Source organism: Camelus ferus, chromosome 9 (genome assembly GCF_009834535.1).
Source record: "Camelus ferus isolate YT-003-E chromosome 9, BCGSAC_Cfer_1.0, whole genome shotgun sequence".
Taxonomy (NCBI): Eukaryota; Metazoa; Chordata; class Mammalia; order Artiodactyla; family Camelidae; genus Camelus; species Camelus ferus.
Genome location: NC_045704.1, coordinates 12,920,997 through 12,940,684, shown reverse-complemented (window position 1 = coordinate 12,940,684; position 19,688 = coordinate 12,920,997). Strand labels below are relative to the sequence as shown.

Genomic DNA, 19,688 nt, shown 5'->3' with positions numbered 1-19,688 from the left:
AAGAACTTCTGAACTGTTTCTGCTTTTAGTTCTTCTATTGGTGACCCCCCTCCTCCAGATCAGCAGACGAAATCTTCAAGGCTTCCAAGACGGGGGTCTGTAATGTCAGATCTTTGATTTTTTAAAAATTGAGTTATAAATTACCTACTAAAAAGTTAGCTCTTTAAAGTGTATAATCCAGTGATTTTTAGTTAAATGTACAAGGTTGTACATCCATCACCACTAATACAGTACTTTTTCATCACCCCAACAGCAAATCAGTACTTTAGTCACTCCCCAATTCCCTCTCCCCAGCCCCACCACAGTCAAGGTACAGAATCAATCCATTGCCCCTCCCCAAATTCTCGTTACACCCCTCGTAGTCAATTCCTCCCCCTTCCCTGACAACCAAGGATTTGCTCCCTGTGTGTAGTTTCCCCTTTCCAGAATAAGTCTCCTCACTTAAAAATCTCAACAAATAATTTCAACTGCCTTAATTTGCAATTGTGGGTCCATTGAGGCTGAAGCCACCAGTGGGCACACCCCACCCAGGACAAACTCCACCACGTCCATTTCTTGCTTTAAACTTTAGACCAGTATCTAGGGAACCTCTGTGGAGAAAAGACAAGATATGTTTCCACTTCCGGTCCCTCCCTTCTGGTGCAGCTTCAGCTGTGGTATGACTTTTGCTTCCTCTCATTACCTTTGAAATCTTAAAGGAAACTTCTCTCTGAGCACAAGGACCGACCCCCACCCCACCCCTCCCCGTAAAGAGTGTCTCAGGGGGCCTGTGAATTTAAGAGTGGGGTTTTGGCTCCTTGTGGAAATACAGGTGCAAGACTAGAAATCCTCGAAGTCTTTATCTGGGGTGGGGGGTGGTCTCTATCACATACGAACAGGATCGGAGTCCTTGCGTGGAGGGGCTGGAAGGACTTGGGGTGGTTGAGGGATCTTGGGAGAAGAGGACCAAGATTAAGGGTCTTTAGGGAAGGAGGGGTGATCTGAATCGTTCTGGGTATAAAGGGACGGGGTGGGAGCTTGCTAAGGTTGGTGTGGAGGTGGGCAGTGCGGCAAATCTAGGGGAGGAAGGATACAAAGGATGTGGGGAAGGGCAGGACTGAATCTGGGGTGGGGGGTACCTGGATGAACCCGGATACAGCTACGGCCTTGAGCAGTGACTTTGGGCAAGTTGTCTTCACAGCCTCAGTGAGCTGTTCTGTGAAATGGGTGTCAGCATCCTTCTCTCAAGATTCTCACTGGGACTCAAGAAGACTGTACATTGAGAGGCCCAGATGGCAAGGGTTCCTTTAATATCAGCAGCACCTGAGTCAGTTTCCTGGGACTGGGAGCCCAAGAGTGGGGTGTGAAGGCTCTTAGGGACCAAGGGAAGGTTCTAGAAGTGTCTGAGAGAGCAAATGCTGGGTTTGGGGGGGGGCTCTCTGGGGTGTAAGGATAATGCCACCCATGCTCCTGCTAAAACCTTTCCCTGCAGTCAATGCACCACACAGTCCTGCACCAGACAGGGGTTTGCCCTGCAGTCAAGGACATGTCCTGGCCCTGTGACTCTCACCTGGGCATTAGATCAGATGACGTTTTACCAAAATGAAAAAGTAGAGACTGTTCACTGAACAGTGCAGTATGTGCATGGAAATCTCACTTTGGTTGAAAACATTCACATGTGTACCTGCAGAGAGACCGGGAAGGACAAGACCTGCTCAGGGAGGCAGGACTTAAAGTCTTTATTTTTTTAATCTTTGTTTGACTGTACACTCTAATTTTCCACACTGTACAGGGTCTGCTTTTGTGATTCAATGGTTGCTAAAAACAGAGCTTTAAGGGCTGCCCCTGCTTCTGAGTCAAATCTGAGCTCCAGGCAGGTCCACCAGGCCCAGGGACTCTGACCTCCTCCCACTCTTCAACACCCCCCCCCGCCCCACCAAGTACTCTGCGGCCTCCGGGCCTTTGCACTTGCGGTTTCCTCTTCCTTTTCACCCCCCAGCAGTCAAGTGTTGGGGGAAGGGGTGTTCTCGATCCCCTTCTCTAGACTAGGTGCCGCTGCTCCCTCTTGCTCACTGCACTTCATTTCCTTTGGGTTTCTTATCACACTTTGCTCTGGGAGACTCATTCCCAGACCTCTCACGGGCTTCAAATGGATGTGAGCGGATCTGTATTTAGCCTGTTCAGGTGGCGCCCTCAAGAGGTCGCGGGGCAGACTCCGACTTCTGGCCACTCAACCCATTTAAGGCTGTGCATTTGCATTCGATTCAGATTTGACTTTTGACGTGAGACCACATCAAATACTCTTAGCCCACGCTTTCAAACTGCAGTCACGCTGGGGTGCTGCTCGCGTGGCCCGGCCTCCTCGCCCGCTGTCCCTGGGCTCCGGGGCGATAAATGAAGGTGCCACATAGCCGGTTGCATCCAAGCCCGTTTATTTGGTTTCGGGCACACTCAGGCCTGCATCACCGGCCTGGACTTCTCGGCCTGCAGCTTCACTCCGGAGCCTGCGAAGCCCGTCCCGCCCTAGACAGGGAGAAGAGGCGGAGGTGGAGGCGGCGCACGGCTGCGGGACACCCTAGCTGGGGGGCGGGGTTTGTGGTGAAGGGGCGTGGCCTGGGCGGGTCTTCTGAGAGGAGGGCGGGGTCCGGGGTAGGGAGGGCCGGTACCGAAGGTAAGGGAACCAGGAGGAGGGGCGTCGCTCACCCGCTGCAGTACGATGATGTCGCGGTCTGTGAGCTTCTCCCCATTCACAGGGTCCACCATGTCCTTGCGAATCAGCTTCTCCACGCACTCGAGGGTGACCACGGCCCCACTGAGGTGAGGACGAGGGCACAGGGAACAGAGGGCACAGGGATCAGAGGCCACGGCCCGAAGAGGAAGAGCCATACCTCAGGTCCTGCCCTGTCCCACAGGTCCCCAAGCCGACCCCCCCAGGTGACTCACGAGGGCCGCAGCACGGCGCAAGGAGTGGCGTTGCTCAGGCTGTCGCGGGTCACGGCGCAGACGTAGCGCTCGCTGCGCGTGATGAGCCCCACGCGGTCCACCGAGCTGTCCAGCGGCGTGAAGCGCACAGGCGTCAGGTCCGACATGCGCAGCGGCTTCCCGGACATGGGGCAGGTCACGATGCGGGACTGGGAAGCGAGAGGGGGCGGGATCAGCAAGCAGGGCTAGAGCCAGGTGGAGGGAGGACAGGGTCCCTGTGAGGGAGGAGAGGGGGGGCCCTTGGGAACCTGACTCTTTCTGGCAAAGTGGGCTCACGGGCGCTCCCTGGGGTGGGGGGCTCACCGGCTTCTCCAGCTTCGTGGCCTTGGCCTCAGGGGTCAGCGACGGGATCCAGAAGCTGGGCAGCGCTTTGTCCTTGTCCTTGCCTGCGGGGCCTGCGCTGGGCCCAGGTTGGCCATCATCTGCTGGGGGAAGAGGCGTTCGGACACAGCACCCAGGGAAGCACACCGCGGGGGCAGCCCCCCTGAAGTCTGCCTGCTTCCCCCTTACCTGAGTCGTTCCCCGAGGCGGCCTTGGGCGTGAAGGGGTTGAGGGGCCGGCTCACGATGGCTGCTTCCTTCTCCAGGAAGCCCCTCACCTGGTCCTGCGCTGCCGCCCGCTGCAGCTCTTTCTTCTCCTCACGCCGGGCGCCCCGCTGCTTCTCGTAAGCCTGCAGGCAGCCAGGGAGAAGTGAGCAACGCATCCTCCCATGGGTCATGAGTTTGAGGCACCCCAGGTAGGGGCTGGGGTGGTTCTTTAATTTTAAAGGCCAGTAAATCGGGCCTACCCGGGGGGAAGCTCCCAGCAGAGGCTGTTTGGTGGAGGCTGGTGACTGCCTGGGTGATAATCTTTAATCAGCTGTACAGTGATCCATGCTGGGCCCCTGTTGCCTTATACCAACTGTAAGACACTTAGGCCATTTCCCCTTTGGGAGTTCAGGACTCGATGGCTTCTTTGTTCCTTGGTGGCACACTGGTCAACTACATGGCTGGAGACAGACCACCAGGGCTCATTCCCTGCCCTTTGTCCCTGATTAGCTCTGTATCCTCCATAAGCACTGTGACCGCTCCTGGCCTCTGTTTCTTCATCTGTAAAATGGACTAATAATGGCGACCTATGCTGGAGGCTCCCTGGATCACATAGGATGACTTTTTAAAACACTTAGCACCTGGCCAGGCACATAGTAAGTGCTCAAGAAATGTTACCTGTGGGCCATATTACATTAATTATACAGTATATCTATAATTTATTTATTGTATGATGTATGCACTGCCATGACCCTGTTGTCATGTGAGCTGGGAACATGGGAGGGTGAGAGCCCCCCTTCCTGCCCCAGGGGCCTGCTGTCTAGTGGGGGAAGTGGGCATGTGCAGACAACCATATGGAGTCACATGTGACAAGTGCCAAAGAAGAGGTGACAGAGGCAGGCCCTCGGGGCCCTGGACTAGCGAGAGGTCAGAGGAGGCAAGACCTGGGCTGAAATCTGGAGCGTAAGAGGGACTGAATCAGGAGACATGGGTGGGGATGGTGCAGTGGGCAGAGAGAACAGAGCAGGGAAAGGCCTGGGGGGAAGGGACTCAGACAGAGGAGAGGCCCAGAGTGAAAACTGCCTGCTCGTGCCCACACCCCCTTCTCCATCTCCATCTCCACCACCTTCATCTGCCGAGCGATCTCCTTCTTCTGGTGCAAGATGTACTCCAGGATCGCCTCGCGCTCGTATAGGTAGCCATCTGGGCTGCAGAGAGAGGAGGGGATGAGAAACCGGGAACCACATTCCACTCGCACCACCATCTCTATAAAACAGACCAGGTATCAAACACATGTTTGGTCAATGGACTAAGTACCTTCTACCCATTATCTCTCTGAAGCCTTTATGGGACCAGAAGAGGCAGGTAATGGAGAGCACTCCACACGTGAGCTGTTGTTACCGGCCGGCCCTACCCTCTATTGTGAATGTATTCTTTCCCACACCCTTAAGCAAACTAGGATAATGACCCTGTCTCAGAGAACACTGAGGCTCCGTGAGGGTAGGTGGCTTGCCCAGGGTGCCCCGGCTGTGCAGACCCACGCATACAGCCCTCTCCACACAGTTCCACTGTCCTCGGCACCCTGACCCACCCTCCCATGTTCCCAGCTCACGTGACAACAGGGTCATGGCAGGGCTGCAGAGACAGGCAGCAGCAGTCAAAGTCCTTGACGGCATCCCGGCTCAGTCGAATGTTCTGGGTCCCATAGCCTGAGGCCGCTGGGGACAGAGACAGGCAGAGGGATGGAGAGATGGGAGACGTACCCCACTCCAAACCCGGGGAGCGACGCACAGAGAGGACTCAGAGGTGCAGGAATTCGAGAGAACAGGTGGTCGAGAGATTGGGCTGTGTGTCTGTGTTGGGGGTGGTGGCTGCACAAGCTACACGAAGGTGTTCATCCCCAGAAGGTACGGGACAGACAGGCCCTGTCAACGAGGCAGCTCGGGGGAGAGGTGCATGGCTGACTCCCCTTGGACCTTCTGGCTCTGTAACCAAACTCAAGTGCCTATACCTCTCCGGGCCTAGGTTTCTCCCTCTGGAATAGGGCCCCAACAATAGTGATTCCTTCCTCGGTGGGTACGAGGAGGCTTAGATGAGTTCAAACACGAAGGCACTGAACAACCACCACAGGGCAGGCTGAGGGCTGCTGGCTCATGTGGCTGTTACTTACACGGTCATGACCATCAGTCACGTGAACTGTTAATTACACGGTCAGGACCATTAGTCGGGGGAAAGACACACATGGAAAGTACAAACAGAGGTGCAAGTGACACGATGACTTTGAGATCTATTTGCCTCATCCTGTCTCAAGCCCAGTACCTGTGTCCTTCTTTTTCTCGTGGTAGGTGTAGACGGCCCCTGCCGTGCAGTTCTTGCCATGTCGCGTCATCCTGGGGGAAGGAAGGGACAGTGGCAGGGCTGTGGTGGCCATGCAGGGAGGACTGGACTTTTATGGCCCCCAGATCTGATCTGATGGGAAAGTTGGGTGTGGGGCAGGGGAAGACAGTTTTACACATGTTAAGTGGTTAAGAAGTGCCTACATTGTCCAAAAAAAAAAAAAAAGCACTTGACCCGGAAGAAAACCTGAAGTTTGCTTGTTGTGAGTTACTGTGAGGTGGTGGAAAGAGGGTTAATTGGAATCTGATGGGAAGTTCTAGCACCAGATTGGATGGGTGGGGCTGGTAACACACGTGGGGAACTGGAACGCCCAGTAGAGGTTTGGCTGGTCTGAGTGTGCTCCGTGTGCCTGTATGTTCATTTCAACTGAGTGCATCTGGGTTAACTTAGGTGCAATTTCCGTTATGCTTAAATGCTCCATAACTGATTATCAATTGGACTGGAATTAATTCCCAGTTTTCAAAACAAGTGTTATAGCAGAAGTGACTGTATTTAGGACCTTGGCAAATCAGCAAGAAAAACCCAGCTAACCCCAAAAGAAAAAGCAGAGGACATGAAGAGATTAGATTTACAGAAGCAGCTCAGACTACCAAGTGGATGGAGACATGCCTCAAACTCTCCTCCTGGGAAAACTACAGTGAGATATCATTTACATCTGTCATCAGGCTGGAGGACGAAACCTGGAAATCAGGATAAGACCACAGTGGGGGTTGGTCAGAGGAACCCTCAGGTGATGCTTGGGGAACATGGGCTGGTGGCACTTCAGCCAAGTTAGTGCAGGCGCTCCTGAATGTCCTGAAGACATTCTCACAGACACCCACTAGGGAGCCTGTATAAGGGTGTTTCACAGTCATGTTATTTACACCGGAGAGGAGTCCAAGGCGACTGAATATCCTGCCCAGGCAAAATGATTAGTGACTGCCCACCATAGAGACTAACTACCCAGAGGTGAGATGCAACTGACTAGGTGTGTCCAAAGCATCGGGGGTGAGTCTTAAAAACATAATGCTAGGCAGAAAAAGTAACAAATAAAACAATCTATACATGCACAATACGATGCATCTAAGAATGGGTGCCCACGGAGGGGAGGGGACTGATGAGGGAATAGAAAAGAATAAATCAATGAAACAAGGAGTGGGGTGTCTGGATCAGCATGGGCAGAATTAAACAGTAAAACCTTCTGCCTGGGCTGGAGTCCAGGGCTGGCCCCCTACTCGCTGTGACTCTGGACTGGTGATTTCCTCTCTGAGCCTTTTGATAAGAAGTGGGGAAAACCATGGGGTCTAGCTGGCGTGATCGGATTGCTGTGTGGACTAAATGAGGTCATGCTCACAGCCTGGCATATGGAACCTTCAGGAAATATTCTCTCCAGCTCTCTGGATGCAAGGAGGATGCAGAAGGCAGGGGAGGGGGACACAACCAAGAGCTCCCAAAAAGTAAAAAGCAACTTCATCTTTATTTCCCCCTTCTGGATGCTTTCAGAAACTTGCCTTTCACATGCAACACTCTCTGAGCTACGAACCTTGCTCTCCCTCTACTGGCGTCTTCCTCCCAGAAGCCAATCTTTGTTTTGCAGGTTTATTTACATAGAACAGATGCACAGACCTTAAGGATGCAGTTTGACCGTGTTTCTGACAAACGTATACACCCTTGTAACTACCATCCCCAACGAGTTCTGGAACGTTTCCATCACCCCAGCAGCGGCCACTGCGCTGCTGGCAGAAGCTAACCTTGGTGAAACACCCCAATTCCGCCCACGGCCCCTCCTCTGACTTCCCCTCACCCCCAAGCTTTGAAGCAAGTGTCCAGCACCTGCTGCCCCTCCCTCACTCACCTGCCACCAGCTCCTCCGCCTCGGCCCCCTGGCTTCCGCCCCAGCCCCCCCAACTGCCGCTCATGAAGGTCGGGTTCACCTCCTAAGGGACAAATTCCCCACTCTATTCTTAGTTGTCAACTGCCTTGACCCTCTGCGCTGGTATTTGGCACTGGGCTGCTTGTCCTGTGGCCAAGCTCTTTGGCTTCATGGACCAGGACATCTTCCCTCTGAGAGGGAGGGGAGCCGCTGTAGGGGTAGCATTTCTTTACCTCTCCGGGCGGGTGTGGGAATGATCCCAAAGGACGCTGCTTGAGCCCTGACCCCATGCCAACTCTCTGAGCTCCCATCTCATCAACTGTGGACCTCAGCCTCCCTCTGAAGTCTGCCCCCTCACCATCTCCACTTCACAGAGGAGCAAACTGAGTCATGGAGGTGAAGTCGTTTGCTAAAAACAGTGGTTCTCAAAGGAAGGACCAGGGACCCAGGGGGGCCCCTAAGATATTTTCAGGGAGCCCACAAAACTATTGCCATAACATTAAAACGCATTTGCCTTTGTTCCTGTTAGTCTCTCACAAGCAGACAGCAGAGTTTTCCAGAGGCTGTGTGACTTGTGCTTGTGCATCCTTGGGTTTTAAAAATGGCTGTTCTATTACACAGAGTGAAAGAAGCCAGGAATGAAAGGAATCTTGTTGATTCCATTTATATAAAAGGTCCAGAACAGGCAGATCCATAAGGACAGAAAGCAGATTGGTGGCTGCCATGGGCTGGGAGAAGGGAAGATGGGGAGTGGTTTCTAAGGGGTCTTGGGTTTCCTTCCACAGTGATGAAAATGTCCTGAAGTCAGAAAGTGGTGATGGATGCAAAATTATATGAGATCGTATTATATGAGAACCCGCTGAATTGTTGGCTTTAAGTGGGTGAGTTTTGTAGTATGTGAATTCTATCTCAATAAAAACATTTTACTGTCTGTTTTCATTTCTTTTTTCTTTTTGGTTTTCATTTCTGACATGGCAAATCTTTTTTATTTTATTTATTTTATTTTATTTTATTTCATTTTCATTCCATTCTATTCAATTTCATTTCATTTCATTTTTGTGACAAGGTAAATCTTGACAAAGAAAACTCTCCACAAACTCTTTTGAAGTCCTCAAAGATTTTTAAGATCCTGAGAGCAAAAAGTTGGAGAACCGCTGGCCACGGTTTTTGGGAGGGCAGGGGTTGGCAGGTTTTCTCAGAAAGCTGAGTTTTCACACCACAGCACTATAGCCTCCTTGGTAAGGCTGATTCCTAAACAGAAAACCCAACTACTACGCTCTGCCATCACTCATATTTCAGAGAGGACCCATCCAAAGTCACATCAGCTACTATTTGTCATCATCCCCATTTCAGAGAGGACAAAACAGGCCCATGGAATCCCCCAGCTGGGGGAAATGGCAGAGCTGGATCTGAACCCCAGCAGCCAGGCTCTGGAGCTGCCCCCATAACCATGTGACAGCTATCTCCTCTGGGAAGGTCACCATTCGAGAAGGCAGGCTAACCCAGGCCTGTTCCCCTACGGAGCTTTCAAAATCCAGCGCCTCTTTCAACACATCTCAATTCGGACACGAAATTTTCACTGGAGAAACTTGTCCTGTATTTAGGTTTTATGACATTTACAAGCACAATGGTATGTTCACATGCCCTGCTTGTTCCAAATGTACTTTTTTTTTAAGTTTATCTTTTTCCAGGGGTAATATTGGTATTGTTTTTAAAAAGCAGTTTGTTTTTGGGGGGGAGGGTAATTAGGTTTGTTTATTTATTTGTTTATTTATTTACTGGAGGTACTGGGAATTCGACCCAGCACCTTGTGCATGCTAAGCACACGCTCTACCACTGAGCTGTACCCCACGTCTTCTAAACACACTTAAAGGTTTTCCAGTAACCAAAGCAAGTACTGGTGCTTGAATTTAAATTAATTAAAATAAAATCATTAAAAAAGACAGCCCCTTGGTGGCACTAGCCACATATCAAAGTGCTCCCCAGCCTCTGGGGACTAGTGGCTGCTTTGTTTAAAAAAACCTGCCCACAATACCATTAACATGTTAATAGTTCCTCAACATCCTCTACTATCCAGCTGGTGGTCAGCTGATTATCTCCTGCCTTTTTCTACAGTTGGTTTGAATCCTGAACCTCCTGGCGGGGTCAGAGAGCCCTCTGAGAACTAAAGGATGCTACCAGCCCCCTCCATAGAAGGGTGTGTGTATCACAAGGCCCTCTCAGGGGGGCAGAGGCCTCTGTGTTAAAGGAACCCAAAGGGCCAATTACACTCAAGGAAATCACAGACAGAAATAGGACGCATTGAAATCGGGGAAGAGGGAGCTCCCTAGGAGCAAAAGCGAGTGTCTGAGATGTTCTATTAATAATGGCTGAGAGGGAGGGTATAGCTCAGTGGTAGAATGCGTGCTTAGCATGCACGGAAGTCCTGGGTTCAATCCCCAGTACCTCCATTAAAACAAACAAACAAACAAACAAAACCTACCCCCCCCAAAAAGAAAAACTGTATGCAGTGCTGTCTGTCAATTATATCTCAATAAAACTGGAAGGGAAAAAATAAAACACCACCTGAAGCCCCCGATCAATCTCACCATCCCTAAAAGTGAGACAGCCAGGCAAAAGGCAACATGAAGCTAGCAGCTCTTAAGTAGCTATGCCAAAAAAAAAGGCTGAATCTTAATTTAATCAAGTCTTTAGATTTCATTTTCTGATTCTAGGAAGCCAGAGGTGAAGAGCAAGGATCCACTGGAATGGGCCAGGTAGTAAAGATTTTCAACTTTGTGGGCCACATGGCCCCTGTTACAACTACTCAACTCTGCCCTTGTACGACCAAGCAGCCACGGACAGTATGTAAAGGAATGGGTGTGGCTGTGTTCAGATAAAACTTTATTTATGGACACTGATAGCTGAATCACATATAGGTGTCACAGGCCACAAAATATTATTCTTCTTTTGATTTTTTCCCATTATTTAAAAATGTTAAAACCATTCTTAGTTTGCAGGCTGCACAAAAACAGGTGGTGGCTGCAAATCATTGGACAAAGGAATTGTATCTAGAATATTCAAGAAACCTACAACCCAATAATAAAAAGACAACCCAGTTTAAAAATGGACATAGAGGGTGGGATGGGGTGGGTATAGCTGAGTGGCAGAGCGGGTGCTTAGCATGCATGAGGTCCCGGGTTCCCCAGTGCCTCCATTAAAAAAAAAAAAAGGATTAAAATAGACAGCTCTCCAAAGAGGATATATAAACGGCCAATAAGCCCATGAAAAAAACTTCCACATCATTCATCATGAGGGAAATGCAATCAAAACCACAGTGAGATCCCAGTTCACACCCCCTGGAGGACTATAATAAAAAAGTCAGATCATAACAAGTGTGGAGAAACTAGAACCCTCACACAGAGGACGGGAATGGAAAATCCCACTTTGGAAAAGTCTGGCAATTCCTCAAAAGGTTGAACACAGAGTTACCATTTGAGCAATTCCACTTCCAATAGAAATGAAGACATGCCCACACACAAACTTGTACACAAGTGCAAGCAAGCCCCAAAGTGGAAAGAACACAAATGTCCACTGACTGATGAATGGATAAACAAAATACGTATATCTCATATTCTTCGGCCTTAAAAAGAAGTACTGAATCTACTATATGGCACCAGGAACTACATTCAATCTTATAATAGCATATAATGGAAAAGAATCTGAAAAGAAAAAACTGTATGTTTCTGTATAACTGAATCACTTTGCTGTACACCTGAAACTAACACTGTAAATCAACTACGCTTCAATAAAAAATTTTAAAAAGTACTAATACATGCTACAAAATGGATGAACCTTGAAAACATTATGCTAAGTGAAACCAGACAGAAAAACAATTCCTTTTATGTGAAATGTCCAGATTAGGTTAATCCATAGAGCTAAAAAGTAGATTAGTGGTTGCCTAGGGTGTGGCGGAGGTCGGGGTTTAGGGGGAAGGGGGAAGGGAGACTGGGGAATGACAGCCAATGGGTACTGGATTTCTTTGCGGAGTGAAGAAAATGTTCTAAAACTGACAGCGGTGATGGCTGCACAATTCTGTGGATATACTAAAACCCACTGAATTGTACACTTTAAATGGGTGAACTACATGTTATGTGGATTATATTCCAATAAAGCTTATGGAGGCCAGCAGGCTTTGGGTTTAGCCTGCTGACCCCTGGTGTGAAGGAATAAGTGAAAGGTGATTACAGGAAAGTGAAATGATAAATTTAGATGGATGGTGGAATGATAGCAGAATAACTGACCTAGCTTCTTCAATAAATCAATTGCACTAAAAACAAAACAAAACAAAACAGAACAAAACAAAACAAAAAAACCCAGGGTAGGGTGGAGGGTAAACTGTTCTAAATTAAGAGCAACTTAAGAGGGGGTGGAAGGGTGAACTGGTAGTTCCGGATTTGCAGATACTACTATATATAAAATAGATAAACAGCAAGGTCCCACTGAATAGCACAGGGAGCTATATCTATTCAATACTTTGTAAGAGCCTATAATGAAAAAGAATATGAAAAGGTATATATGTTCGTATAACTGAATCACTATGCTGTACTCCAGAAATTAACACAACATTGTAAACCAACTATTCAAATTAAAAAAAAAGAGAGAGAGAAAAAGAGCAACTTAGGGGACATAATGATTTGAATGGATCCTGATGAAACCCAATCTGATGAAACTCAATCAAATTAAAGTTTTTAAAAGGCATTTTTTTGAGGTACAGAATTTGATTACTGACCAAGTAACAGATAATAGTCTAATATTATGGTTGCTTTTGTACAGTGTGATCATGGTATTGTGGTCATGTAAGAAAATATCCCTGCTTTTTACACATGTATCGTGAAGTATGCACGGATGAAATGTCACGATGGATAAGATTTGCTTCATGTATTTAATTAAAAAAAGATACTCAAATATGGCAAAAATATTAATAACTGGTAACTTTGGGCGATATTCTTACATTATTCTCTCGCTTTTATATAAATTTGAACATTTTCATGGCAAAATATTAAGCTGAAATTGCTTTAAGGACACTTGAAGACCCAGGTTCACACCGAACAGCAGCACCATCAGGATGCGAACCCAGGACTGCCTGACTCCAAAGCTCCATAGAGGAAAACGTTAAACCCTACAGCAACTCCGAGGGGGAAGGGGCTGTCAAAAAGGTGCAAAGAGGTGGCAGCAGGGGACCACACAATCCTTCTCCGCCCTCCCCTTCACAGTGTGGGAAACTGAAGCCAGGAAAGGGGTGCTCCTTCCTCAACTCTCACTCCTTAGACTCCCAGGAATCCCAGTTCCCTCCGTCCCCTGGTACCACCGGCCCATCTGTCTGCACTGAAACTACAGCTCTCCCGAGAACTGCTGGATGAAGGTTTGGCTCCCTCCAGGGATTTCTGGGACCTGTAGTTCAGCTTCAGACTTGGGGAGCCTAGAGTGCCCTGTTAATGACTGCCAGGAAGTTGGAAATTCAAAATCTTGTCCCAGTATCCCTCAAGACCCCAAGACTCTAGCCCGCGGGAAGGGGATCGCAGTAACACTATCCTTCCACCGCCTGGAACTCACCTCACAAAAGACACCTCTTTCCTCGGTTGCTGCTTCAACTGTGCCCCTACACCGGAAAGGAGCGCTGTTTTCTCTCTCCGCTCCGCTCACTTCCGCTTGGTGGAAGAGATCGGAAGTATATATACCCCTAGACGGAAGTAGGTCTGCCCCTAGTTGCCGAGGTATCTCTTCTGGCTTGGTAAGTACTCCCTTCTTCTCTTCCTCCCTCCGGAAACGTAGGTGGCAATTCGAAGGTTCCGGTCGGTGAAACTGGTGTGACTAGGGGGCGCGCTTAGTATATACTAGGCGTTTTCCTGGGCGGGCGATTTCTTCCTTGTACCCGGGTTTTGCGTCTCTCCAAGCCCGTGTTTAAGAGCTAACCACTTCCCCCAGAGATTGGGGAGCCTGTTTTTCGACTTTTCTGCTGCAAAATAAGAGACAATAGAGAAGGGACAACTCCTCTGTCCCTACTTTATAAATGGAGCAGTTGAGAAGTCGGAAGTCAAAGGCGTTCAAATTACCTCAGGAAACAGGAATTTACTACGCCGTAACTCACCTATCCCCAGGGGCCAAGGCATAAATTTCCCGCCAATTTCGACATATCTAGATATCTGGGGACCAAAATGTTTATTTTCCTAGCTCGGCCTGGCGAGCTCTCTAGGGGGCAATGGGATAGGAGGGGAGAAGGGACATAACAAATTCCCTAAGTGCCCACGGTGTCGGAGACCCTGGCCACCCTATGGGATTCTGGATCTTGGGCCCTTAATCATAAGGTCCCTTTAAATACTTTGTCCCTTACCTGAGTCCCGCCCAGGGCAGGTAATCGCAAACCCCGCCCCTCTGGCCAGAAACCGGGATCTGGCGACTACTGGGAGTAAGGCATCCCTCCTCCTTCTCCCCTCCCCTCTCCTCTAGCCCCCCTTCACAGCTGGCCGCAGCTGGCAGAGGAGGCCCAGATTAAGGAGAAGGGGACAGTGTTCACAAATCTGGGCAGGTAAGTGAATGTCCCTGGAGGCAGAGCCTGGCTTGGGGACCCTGGCGACCTGGCTCCCCACTCTTCTGGGACCCAGAAATTGGGGTTCCCAAACCCAGGAGTCCAGGACCTTTGTCCCCTCCTCCTCCTTCTGGACCCAAGAAGATAGGGCTCTGCTCTTACCTGTCCTGTAATCTTTGATCTCTGGGTGGATGTGGCAATGTGCACAGAGAGAGGCCAGTATACATGGAAATTACCAGGAAGGAAGGAATCCCGGTCAATGGACACGTTTATGAGCACCTACCATGTGCCTAAACCCGTGCTAGGTGCTGCAGACACAGCAGGAGAAAAAGCTAAGCTCCTGGCTCTAGTCTCTGGAGGCCCACTGCTTTTGCTGAAATTCTGCCTCTGAATCTTGCAAACTGTACGAACTTGGGCAAGTTCTTTTACCTCTCTGTGCCTCAGTTTCCTCATCTATCTAATGAGGTGAACCCAGCACCGCTGTAAAAGTAAAACTGAGTTGATAGAGATAAATGAACTTGAACAATGTCTGGCCCAGAATACAGGCTATTGTAAGTGTCTGCTATTATAATTCATGGACCACAGAATCTGGTCAGGGAGACCTTGCCTCATTTTCCAGGAGCTGAGGCGCTGATCATCTAACCACACCTGGTTCCTAGTGTACAGAATATGAGGGGCCACCCCTCTGTGCTGCTGCTATACCTGGGATTGACCACCTGCCTGGACACCTCAGCCAGTGTGGAGCAAGACCAAGGTGAGTGTTTAAGGGAACAGCTGGAGTCCAGGCACTGACATCCACCTTCCTCTGGCCCAGGAAAAACCCTGATTCTAGTTTCCTCCTTCCCCAGGACCCCATAGTCCTCTGTTCCCTTAAATTCAGGCTCCTCCATGTCCCCAGTCCTAGGAACCTTCCATTTTTCTGTCCCTTATGTCCTTTGGGTCCAGAAGTCTTCCTGGACTCTCCAGAAGCTCAGAGCTTCCTAGGCAGCCTTCGCCGGATTCCACGAGCCAATCACTGGGACCTGGAGCTGTTCACTCCAGGGAACCTGGAAAGGGAGTGTCAGGAGGAGAAGTGTTCCTGGGAAGAGGCTCGGGAGTACTTTGAGGACAATACTCAGACGGTGAGGGTCTGGGGTCCCCCGAGTCCCTCTGTCTTATCCAGGAACTGGGGGTTCCTGTCCCACAACTCCCTCTGACCTCATGCCTCGGAGATCAGGGTGGGCTGGTTTGGGGGGGGGTGTGGAAGCTCCCAGTTGACACACTGCCTTTCCCGCCTTCTCTATTCCTACCCGTTCAAGGAGCGCTTTTGGGAGAACTACATCTACAATGGCAAAGGAGGTGAGTTGGGGGAGCCCTCTTGTTCTGTACAGCTAAGGCAGCTTCTTCCTGCGGAGGCTAAGCCAACATCCTATCCTCCACTCCAAACTTGCCCCTTCTAATTCCATGCTCCCTGAGTTCCTGGAGGTGGTTGTCAGAGAAGCCCCCTCCTTTGAGGCTAGAGGAACCCACGACAGTCTTATTCGGAGGAGGTCCCATGTCCCCAGGAAGAGGGAAATACAGTTGGAAGGAGAGACCCTGGCCCACCTGAGCTGCCCTTTGGAGTCCAGAGCCCCAGTACCTTCTACAGCTTGGTTGCTAGGGGGATTGCTCCCTAGCAACAGGGCTGGGCCAGGCCAGTCATGGAAGCCTGTCTCTCCTCACCTGCTCAATCAGCCCACCCCCAACCCCTCCTCTGAGTTCTGAGGCCCCATCTTGGCTGCAGCCTTGTTGCTAAGGGGGGGCTGCTCCTTAGCAACAGAGCCTGGCCAGGCTGGACCAACGAAGCCTGCTCTCACTACCTGGTTGGCTCCCCCTCCCCCACAACCCTATTCCAGCCCTGGCCTGGTTGCTAAGGAGGCCTTTTCCCTAGCAACCACACCTAGCCAGGCTCAGGACCCAAGGCCTCTTGCCCACAGGAGGAGCCCCCTTCAGGCACCAGACATCCCACCCCCTTGTGGCCTGGTTGCTAGGGGTGGATGCACCTTAGCAACAGGCCCTAAGTCTGGGCTGGAGTCCTCACATTGGTTGCTAGGGGAGGTAACTGCTTTGCTACAGGCCTATCAAGGCTTGGTGGCTCCTTGAATCCACCTGAAACATGTCCGGATTGGGAGGGTTCGGCTTCTTAGTGCAGCTTTTTGCTAAAAGGGCTAAAAGCCTGGGGTTTGCTGTTTGAGGAAAGCACCCCCCCACCCTGTGCTAAAGGAAGTTTCCCCTAGCAAGGCCTCATGAAGCCAGGGTCCTCCCTGGACACCCCTGCCCCCCACCAACTTCCTCAGTCATGAAGTCTTGGATTGCTAAGGGTGCTGCACCTTAGCCAAGGGTCCACATGAGTTCTAGACACCAGCAATCTGTTATTGAGGGGACATCCATAAATTCCTCCCTTGATCAATGAATTTTTTCCTAGCCTTCTGGTAAATGCCCAAGCCTTCCTCTAGATTCTGCTCCTTTTTCAGAGTGGAGGCCTTGCCTCTCAGTGGTCTGGTTAGTAAAAGGGACTGCATTCCAGTGGGGTCAGTGTTGCCAGTTGAAATACAAGACTTCCCCCTACCCCTCCAGTTAAATTTGAATTTCAAATGCAAAGGAATAATTCTTTAGTAGAAGTAGATTTCATCTATTCCATGGGACATTACTTATACTAAAAACTTATTAATTATGTATCTAAAGTTCACATTCACATTAAATAGGGTATCCTCATTATTATTCACTAAATTTAGCAATGCTAAGGGGGTTGGGGTATAGCTCAGTTGGTAAAGTGCATGCTGGGCATGCACGAGGTACTTGGTTTGATCCCCAATACCTCCATTAAAAAAAGAAAAGAAAAGGAAAGCAGTGCTCAGTGTGGGGGCCTGGAGAGTTGGCTACCTGAGCTCCCTACCCTAAATGTGTCAACAGCAATCTTAGGAGGGGCCTTTGTCCTCACAGTGATTCAGCTGCCGTATTTTCTAGTCCCTGATGATGTTATCCCAAGCCCTTTCTGCATTTAATTCATTGCATTTTTGCAACCTGTCAGGAAGGGGATATTTTTCCCATTTTACAGAACAGGAAATGGAGGCTCATAGAAGTGAGTGAGGTGAGTTGCCTGAGGTCACACAGCTAGGAAGTAACCCCAGCTCTGCCTTCCATCTTAGGCAGTTCTTTTCCCTGAAGGTGGCCAGGGGCTGGGGGGCAGAAGGTATCTGGATGTTGGGATGGGTGGCAGCCCCTGAATTTGCGCCCCCCTCCCCCCTACAGGGCGTGGACGAGTGGACGTAGCAGGCCTGGCTGTGGGGCTGACATCAGGCATCCTACTGATTGTCCTGGCTGGTCTGGGAGCCTTTTGGTATCTGCATTACCGGCGGGGCCGGGGCCAGCAGCCCTGTCCTCAAGAGTAAGAGGGCTTTGGGGAAGAAGGGCTGGGTGCTAGAGAGCAGGATGAGTAGAGGTGGGAGGAAAAATGGACCTAAGGAGATGGGCCAAGGATGGGGGCAGATGGGTGTGGCTCAAAGATCAGAGGAGATAGGATCAGTGGAGAAGGAATCCATGAGATAGTCTACTTACGGCATCTGTGGCATCTGTCAGGCTATATCTTCAGTACCTGGCACGGGGTAGAAACTCAATCAATATTGGCTACCTGCTGTCTTTACAGGACCAAGTTTATGTGTGATTATCATTCTGGATATTGTATCTGGTGAAGCTACAACCTGTGGTCTGTGGGTGTCTGTGGGTGTCTGTGGTATGTCAGTTTCCGTGGTGACAAGGTGGAGCCGTGTTTGTGTGTGCCTGAGTTGTCTAGGTGAGTCTACATGAGTGGCAGGGTCTAAGAGAGGGCTGGAACATCAGTCTTGGAAGTAACGGAGGTCTTTTGAGGAAGAGCTGATGATCAGAGTGGATCTGGGAAATTTGTAACTAAGTGTATCTCCGTGTTGTGTCTGTTTCTTGTGTGTCTGCCTGCCTCTCTGCGGGACTCTCTTTCAACATTGCTCTGCCTGTATCTGGAGCACATGTGTCTGTGCAGGAATCTGTCTCAGAAGTTGATTTCTGTGGCTGCCTGTCCCTGTGCATCTGCCTGTTCCTGTGTGGAGTCAGGTTGAAGGTGACCCTCTTTTTCCGGGGCCATCTCCCTTCCACCTGTGTCTACCACTCTCAGAGTCTCCGCCTCCCTAAATCCTTCCTCCTCCTAAGTCTCACTATCCTGTAGGTTTCCCTTTTTAACAGTGCATCTTCTGTCCCTAGGGCCGAGCTAATCAGCCCACTGAGTCCCCTGAGCTCGCCGGGCCTGCCGACGCCCCTACCTCCACCCCTACCCCCAGGTCTCCCCACCTACGAGCAGGCCCTGGCGGCCTCTGGGGTGCACGACGCACCTCCGCCCCCCTACACCAGGTATGGGGCTGGGCTTCGGCCGGAGGGCGGGGCGCAAAGAGGAGGGCACGGCCGGAGGAGGGGCGTGGGCTTAGGGGCGGGACTTGGAATTTTAAGTTTATTATCCGGGGCGAGGCTTGGAGAGCGGGGGCGTGGCTCAGTGTCCTGTGTGTGTGGAGCATTATAGGAGGGTGGGTCTTCTACCCAGAGGGTCCGGGATTGGCTGGGATGCCCAGGGCGGGTCGGAGTGGTCTTGGTTGAGGGGGGAAAAACAGCCGGGTCTTTCACTCCCCACTGTGCCCCTCCCCTTCCAGCCTCAGGAGGACCTGCTGAAGAGCTGCTTCGGAGCCGGGGTTCTCCGAACTGTGCCCCAGATTCGCACCGGATTCCGGAAACCCCCAGGCGTCTTAAAAGTCCAGAGCCGAGCTTAAGGGGTGATGGGAGTAGGGGTCGTCCGGCTAGAGGCCTACTCTAGCACACGTGTTTCCGCCGCGTACGCGTACACGCAAGTTCCCGGGTAACGTGTTCCCGCGTCCCTCGCAGGCCCCCCCATCTGACGGTGGGGCTACCAGCCAGCCCCGCCCCGGGGTAGGCGTGCTTGGAAACTCGGACCCTGGTGCGCAGGCTGGTTGTGCAGACTTAAGTGTGAGCAGGTGTGACAGCCATCGCTCTCAGTGTCACGGGCCACTCACACGCATGACCCTGCCTGTGCACACGCGCGTCTTCGTGCGCTCCCCGGGAGTGCACAGGGGCACTTTGCAATCCAGGGAAAGGGTGGGGTACATTTGCAAGCGTGTTCGGTTGGGCGCAGGCTCGCACTGCACCTGGGGGACTTGGGTTGAGCTCTTTCCCTAAATAAAAACCCGTTGGAAAAAGACCCCAAAAAGTGAGATGATGCAAAAAAAAAACCCAATCAAATAAACTGAACCGCGCTCTCGGGCGCGTCTGCGCACGGCAGACCTGGCTTTCTGTACAAATGCTGCGCCCTACACCCCCAGGCTCTGCT

General features: G+C 50.7%; 2 protein-coding genes across 8 annotated transcripts; one reads left to right on the top strand and one right to left on the bottom strand.

Moving 5' to 3' along the window:
- Positions 1–1,694: 1,694 nt before the first annotated feature.
- NOSIP (nitric oxide synthase interacting protein) lies at positions 1,695–13,470 on the bottom strand. 2 transcript variants are annotated; one of them, XM_032485510.1, is made up of 9 exons: positions 13,333–13,470; positions 5,808–5,878; positions 5,101–5,206; positions 4,615–4,696; positions 3,472–3,631; positions 3,265–3,386; positions 2,923–3,110; positions 2,683–2,791; positions 1,695–2,502 (listed from the first exon to the last, which is right to left on the bottom strand). In XM_032485510.1, the coding sequence occupies exons 2-9, from the start codon at positions 5,875–5,877 to the stop codon at positions 2,431–2,433; spliced, it is 909 nt and encodes a 302-aa protein (XP_032341401.1). In that variant the 5' UTR covers position 5,878; positions 13,333–13,470; the 3' UTR covers positions 1,695–2,430. The 2 variants fall into 2 exon arrangements, with proteins under 2 accessions (XP_032341401.1, XP_032341402.1); XM_032485511.1 differs by having other exon boundaries at positions 3,265–3,383.
- PRRG2 (proline rich and Gla domain 2) lies at positions 13,442–19,634 on the top strand. 6 transcript variants are annotated; one of them, XM_032485518.1, is made up of 8 exons: positions 13,442–13,510; positions 14,227–14,305; positions 14,965–15,059; positions 15,254–15,426; positions 15,604–15,643; positions 17,576–17,711; positions 18,557–18,703; positions 18,997–19,634. In XM_032485518.1, exons 3-8 carry the CDS (start codon positions 14,975–14,977, stop codon positions 19,013–19,015), a joined length of 600 nt encoding a protein of 199 aa, XP_032341409.1. In that variant the 5' UTR covers positions 13,442–13,510; positions 14,227–14,305; positions 14,965–14,974; the 3' UTR covers positions 19,016–19,634. The 6 variants fall into 6 exon arrangements, with proteins under 6 accessions (XP_032341409.1, XP_032341406.1, XP_032341408.1 ...); XM_032485515.1 differs by having other exon boundaries at positions 15,251–15,426; XM_032485517.1 differs by having other exon boundaries at positions 13,443–13,510; positions 14,925–15,059.
- Positions 19,635–19,688: the final 54 nt, after the last annotated feature.

Bases quoted from the DNA above. Each gene is read 5' to 3' on its own strand.
- PRRG2 (XM_032485515.1), top strand. From the start codon at position 14,975: ATGAGGGGCCACCCCTCTGTGCTGCTGCTATACCTGGGATTGACCACC. The intron at 15,060-15,250 runs GTGAGTGTTTAA...CTTTGGGTCCAG, and splicing joins CAGTGTGGAGCAAGACCAAG to AAGTCTTCCTGGACTCTCCA. The intron at 17,712-18,556 runs GTAAGAGGGCTT...TTCTGTCCCTAG, and splicing joins CAGCAGCCCTGTCCTCAAGA to GGCCGAGCTAATCAGCCCAC.
- NOSIP (XM_032485510.1), bottom strand. From the start codon at position 5,877: ATGACGCGACATGGCAAGAACTGCACGGCAGGGGCCGTCTACACCTAC. The intron at 3,632-4,614 runs GTGGTGGAGATG...GGCTGCCTGCAG, and splicing joins AGATCGCTCGGCAGATGAAG to GCTTACGAGAAGCAGCGGGG. The intron at 3,111-3,264 runs GTGAGCCCCCCA...CTCGCTTCCCAG, and splicing joins CCACGAAGCTGGAGAAGCCG to TCCCGCATCGTGACCTGCCC.